General features: G+C 42.9%; 1 protein-coding gene across 3 annotated transcripts in view; it reads right to left on the bottom strand.

Moving 5' to 3' along the window:
* Positions 1–1302: 1302 nt before the first annotated feature.
* Positions 1303–6000, bottom strand: part of DGKG (diacylglycerol kinase gamma) — a 170840-nt gene continuing 166142 nt past the window's right edge. For all 3 annotated transcript variants that reach the window (XM_068968791.1, XM_068968868.1, XM_068968942.1), the window contains one exon: positions 1303–1401. In XM_068968791.1, coding sequence (XP_068824892.1) covers positions 1303–1401 — 99 coding nt within the window. The remainder of the gene's footprint in view (positions 1402–6000) is intronic.

The raw sequence follows: 6000 nt of genomic DNA, 5'->3' as shown, positions 1-6000 counted from the left end.
GTAAATCCTGTCCCTCATAGCTTTCATAGTTGTTCTGAGAAGAGAAATTCTCAGCCTGTTTATAAGAAGATACTTCAATTTCGCTTGAATCCTATGATCACCAGGGAGAAATGTGTCTTGACAATGAAATGGCAGAAACAAGCATTTCTTTTTCTTTCCCACTTTCAATTCTTATACTGCATTTTTTTTTCAATTAGGAAAAATCCATGAGTAAATAAATATTTATATATATATAAATATATATATATATATGCTACATATATGTACACACACTGAAGACCTGCAGAAGGGTCTTCAAGTCGTTCTTTGGGAGTGGCAAGTACAAAGAGGCAGGAGGGAACAGCCTGAAGGCTTGTCTCCTGGTCTCCTCAGCGAAAGGCCCTTCCCTCCCATCTTCTTTGCCTTCAGGAATAGTCTGCCACCAGGCCCTGGAACTCAAACAGGAAACACGCTTTGGCTTGAAAAAGAAAGAAGCTGGGGGTGTTTTTTTTTTTCCCCCTCTTCCCTTTTTACACAATATTATGACACCGATTTAAAAAATAAATCCCAGTTTCTCTGCTTTCCCTCCCAGGTGTTCATAGAACTAAGAAAATAAATACCACATCTAAGGTGTGCTGTGCACGCAGCTCTGGGGGATCTTGGAGCCGGCTCTAAACAAGCACACAGTCACCAGAAGGCTTCAGGAGAACCACTAGTGCCCACTGACAACGTGCAGAACCAAGAAGGGAAACACAGCTTTCCACAGCCTTTCTGCCTCCTCAGCTAGTTCAGGGAGAAGCTTGAAGGACAACTGAGAGACCAGCATGCGGCTGCCAAGCCCTGCCAAGGGCTGTGCTCTGAGAGTCCGAGGCCGTCCTGTCTCCACACAGAGGGATCTTTGTGCGAGTTTTCTGGAACACAGACTCTTTTTCTTGGCCACATCTGACCTCAACATAGGCAGGAAACCTGCAGCCTGCTCCTTGCAAGTGGCCGTGAGGAAACTTGCAGGGCTGGTGGAAAAAAGGGGGATTTCTCCTTCAGTTTCAGAAAGTCCCACTCAAGGCCTTCTGGGAAAGTGAAGGTTGCTGCACGAGCCAGCCACACCCTGGAGAATCCCAAGTCCACTCAAAATGTCCTGGCGGCACTGGCTCTGGTGGGGATGCATCCATGGTTGAAACAGTGGATGAAACTTTCTTCCTGAAGGGTGGCTTGGCTTCCGTTGGTTGGAGAAGAGTATGGTGTTTGTGTGCGTGCATGTGGGTATGTGCGTGTGTTTCAGCTTCTTGTCTTCTCTCTTGGTTGAACTGGCGTTGGGCACAGTGTCTAGTCCTTTGAACGGCTTTTCCTCCTCAGCGAAAAGAAGCTGCTCTTCTGAGGGGGCCCCATCATCATAGGCGCTTGGTTCTTATGAGTAATTTTAATCTAAAAGTAAAGACGGAGAAATGAATTAGTGGCCTGCAAACCCCAGGAGCCTATGGGAGAGTGACTTGCAGAGAGAGGAAGGGAGGCCAGCTTCAAGCTGGAAGGAGCCCCACGCAGAAGGACGACTGTCCTTGAACAGCTTCACAATTGGCAACTGGACCCTGAATGGTGCTGGAAGCAAGGGGCGGAAACGCTGGGGAGAGACAGGTGTGAGCTTCCCACGTGGTGATCAGCTCGCACCTGTCTTGTGTCCTTGCTATTCATAGACTCAGAATGTCACAACCGGAGGAGACCTCGGGACCATCTCAGTCAAGCCCTCTGTAGGACAGATAAAGGAATGGAGACCCCCAAGGCTCTGCTGAGCCTCAGGTTAGCCTAAGGTTGCACAGAGAGGGGCAGAACAGCCAGAGTCCCACTCTTCCCTGTTCCTGGCCATTCCTGCCCAAGCATAGAGACATAAACCAGGAGCTCCAAACTGACCTAGGACCTTGAATCTGACCTCTGAACCAATCGCCACTCATGTGGATAGTTTAAAAGTGAGTCTTAGGCATTTCCTCTTTTCTTAGTCTTCTAGGGGAGACCCAACTTTCTTATAAAAGCTTTCTTTCTTTCTTTCTTTCTTTTTCTACTTTTAGGTTTAATGAGTGTTTTCTCCTGCAAACATGAAGTTTGCAATTGGAAGTGAAAGACACTGGTGAAGTCTTTTTTCCTTTTTCTTGCCAACCTTACCTTCAAGGTGTGGGTTCAAAATGCTTGTTATCTATTTGAATGTGGCCTAGTGACCCTGATACATTGATAATCTGCACTCTCAGTCTTATCAACATTTATCAAATAGGAAGATAATGTGGGAACAAGAGGCATTTAGGATTCAAAGACCTGGATTTGGGTCTTAGAACTCCCCCTTCTTTGCTGTGGACTTTTGGACAAATCATTTAGCCTTCATAATCAGTGCTTGCTGAACTGTAAAATGATAGTAACATTTGTTCTAGTTTCCTCACAAAGTTGTGAAGATGAAATGACAGTCAATGAAAACCCAGTGTAAACAATGGAATGCACCAATTAAAAACTTACCCTATACTGGAGAAGGAGAAAGATGTATGTCAAACAGAATCTGGACACCAAGAGGGGGAAAGGGAGGGGTGGGATGAACTGGGAGATTGGGACTGACATATACATACACTACTATGCAGCCATGAAATTAACAGACGCTTACTCCTTGGAAGGAAAGTTATGACCAACCTAGACAGCATATTCAAAAGCAGAGATATTACTTTGCTGACTAAGGTCTGTCTAGTCAAGGCTATGGTTTTTCCTGTGGTCATGTATGGATGTGAGAGTTGGACTGTGAAGAAGGCTGAGAGCGGAAGAATTGATGCTTTTGAACTGTGGTGTTGGAGAAGACTCTTGAGAGTCCCTTGGACTGCAAGGAGATCCAACCAGTCCATTCTGAAGGAGATCAGCCCTGGGATTTCTTTGGAAGGACTGATGCTGAGGCTGAAACTCCAATACTTTGGCCACCTCATGTGAAGAACTGACTCATTGGAAAAGACTCTGATGCTGGGAGGGATTGGGGGCAGGAGGAGAAGGGGATGACCGAGGATGAGATGGCTGGATGGCATCACAGACTCGACGGACGTGAGTCTGAGTGAGCTCCAGGAGTTGGTGATGGACAGGGAGGCCTGGCGTGCTGCAATTCATGGGGTCGCAAAGAGTCGGACACGACTGAGCGACTGAACTGCACTGAATTGAACTATGTATAAAATAGATAACTAATGAGAACCTACTGTGTAGCACAGCGAACTCTACTAAGTGCTCCGTGGTGACCTAAATGAGAAGGAAATCCAAAAATTGGGGGTGTGTGTATACACACAGCTGATTCACTTTGCTGTACAACACTGGAAAGCTATACTGTACTTTAATAACAATTAATTTAAAAAACTATCAAAAAGAAACAGTCTATGAACCCACTCTCATGGCTTTTGCCACCTATTCAAACGACAGTGTGATCCCAGAGAACAACGGAAGAGCTCTTGAAGAGCCAGACTCATCAACATGTTTAAATTAACGTAGGATAACCCAAGTGGTGTCAAAAAGAAGGTTCAGTAAGGAATGAGAAGAATCTGAATGGAGCAACTGAGGAAGCATTTTAAGATCTGAAAAGAGGGGAAGAAAATGTATTGGTGAGAGAGAAAGGGAAGGCACTAGCTTGAGGGGCCACATACCAACTGGTTGAGTGTGGACCACAGGATGAGAAATGAAATCAGGGACACCAGAGGGGAAGCTGGTGAAGGGCTTTAAAGGGGAGGTGGCAGAGATTGGGTTTAATATGAAGTAATGGGAACCATGACAACTTTTTAAGCTGGAGAATTCACTAGGAAAAAAAAGCTTGAAAGGAATTATTCAATAGCTGTTGTCAGGATGAGCTGGAGTGGGGGAGTGTCTGGCTAAGAAGTTCTATTGCAACCTGGATTTAAATTTATAAGGCTGCAGGTTGTGAAAAGCAAAAGATGGGACCAAAAGACACTGTGGAAGAATGAGCTTAACCTGGGGGAAGAAAGCTTTAAATGACTGTTAGGTTGGTTTCCACCAGCCTGGAGATATAGGAGGTGAATAGTAAGTCTCTCTGCTTTGGGGTGGTCCCCAGAGGAGTACACCAAGGACACTTCAAGCACCATTTTGCCTGATTATGGCATCGTCTTTATCTCAGAATTCAGGGAAGTGAGGCGCAGACGACAGGGGGCTCTGATACTACTCATCTGTGGCATGCAATTTAGCCCCAGCTGATGGCAGTGATTTGTGGCAAGAAATTCATCCTATTCACCTTGGTATTTCCTGAGAAAGCACAGAACTGGCGCCTGCTATGGAAGTACTGACTAGTTAGCCCAGCCAAGAAGAACGAGGGATATCCTCTCAGTGGAGCTGGATGTGCTTGGGGCAGAGTGGCAGCTGGTGCACTGCTGACATTTCCCGCTGATGGAGCCCATTTTTTTTAGACCATAGAAGACCTTTGCTTCTCCTTTTTCTCCCCCTAGCTGACCAACTTATTTGCTTGTTAGCACCTCCTGGGCAAAGAGGAGGAAGTGAAACTCAAATCCCTCCCATTTGGGTTTTCAGCAGTTTTGAGAAATGTCTTGATAAGGTAGGCGTTTGGAGATGCTGGGCAATGTGAGGTTTTGTGGTTTGTGGATTCTAGTACTACAAGCGTGAGAGGTTAGTATATAGTCATCCCTTGGTATCCATAAGGAATTGTTTCCAGGACCCCTGGGGATACCAAAATCCATGGATGCTGGTTTTATACAAGCCCCTTATGTAAGATGGTATAGTATTTGTGAATAACCTATGCATATCCTGTATCCTTTAAGTCATCTCTAGATTACTTAATGCAATGTAAATACCTAATGTAATGTAAATGCTATGTAAATAGTTGTAAATACAATGTTAATGTTATGTAAATAGTTCCCAGCACAGAGCAAATTCTAGTTTTGCTTTTTGGAACTTTCTGGAATTTTTTTTCCTGAATATTTTCTATTCAAAGTCGGTTGACTCCAAGGATGTGAAGCCCATGGATGTGGAGGTCTAATTGTATAATGGCATTTTCCCAAACAGGCAATTTCTTGGATACCATATGTTAAATAGTCCATTACTTTCAAATTAATTTATGATCTTTCTTTTTTCCTTCACTACCTTTTATATACACTAGAGTTTCTTAAGGCTCTCTTCTGTATCATTGATTTACCTATCCAATATTGGGCTAATTATTGTAGCTATATAACTATTTTAATATCTTGTGGGAAGTTCTTCACAGCTCTTTTATAAAATGCCTTAGCTATGGCATTGTTTTGTCAAGTTAAAAAATTGCATTGGAATGTTGTTTGGGGGTCCCTTTTAGAAACATGGGATGTATCTAAATTCAAATCTTTTAAAAAAAACATTAACTAAGTCTTGCAGTCTTCTTCATCTATTTTTCACAGTTCGGCTTGGTATTTTGTTTTTATTTGTTGCCATATAATATTTCAGCTTTTTTCTATTATGTTCTTCCAGTTGGTTATTGCTGGTATGTACAAAAGCTGTTAACTTTTGTCTCTTTCTATATAGCTTCACTGAAATAATTTAACCTATGAGGTTTTCAGTTGATTTTATTAGATTTCTTTTACATATATTACCTGCAAATAATGACAGTTTTGATTATTTTCCAAATAGTTATATCTCTTTTCTGCTTCATGTGTTTTGCGCTGGTTAGAATTTCCAAACAACATTAGCATACGTCTTATCCACAATTTTAATGAGAATTGTACTACTGTTTTACATTAAGTATTAGTTATTGGTTTAATAACTAATTATTTTATTTGGAGGAAGTGTCTTCCTAATCTGAGTTTTGCAAGAGTTTCTAATCTTTAAAAATCAGAAATGTTCAATGTGTTTGAGTATTTTGGGTCATCCATCCATATTACCGGAGAAGGCAATGGCAACCCACTCCAGTACTCTTGCCTGGAAACTCCCATGGACGGAGGAGCCTGGTAGGCTGCAGTCCATGGGGTCGCTAAGAGTTGGACACGACTGAGCAACTTCACTTTCACACATTGGAGAAGGAAATGGCAA

This window comes from Capricornis sumatraensis, chromosome 1, assembly GCF_032405125.1.
Source record: "Capricornis sumatraensis isolate serow.1 chromosome 1, serow.2, whole genome shotgun sequence".
NCBI lineage: Eukaryota > Metazoa > Chordata > Mammalia > Artiodactyla > Bovidae > Capricornis > Capricornis sumatraensis.
The sequence above is the reverse complement of the archived record's forward strand: the minus strand, read 5'-3'. Positions and strand labels throughout refer to the sequence as shown.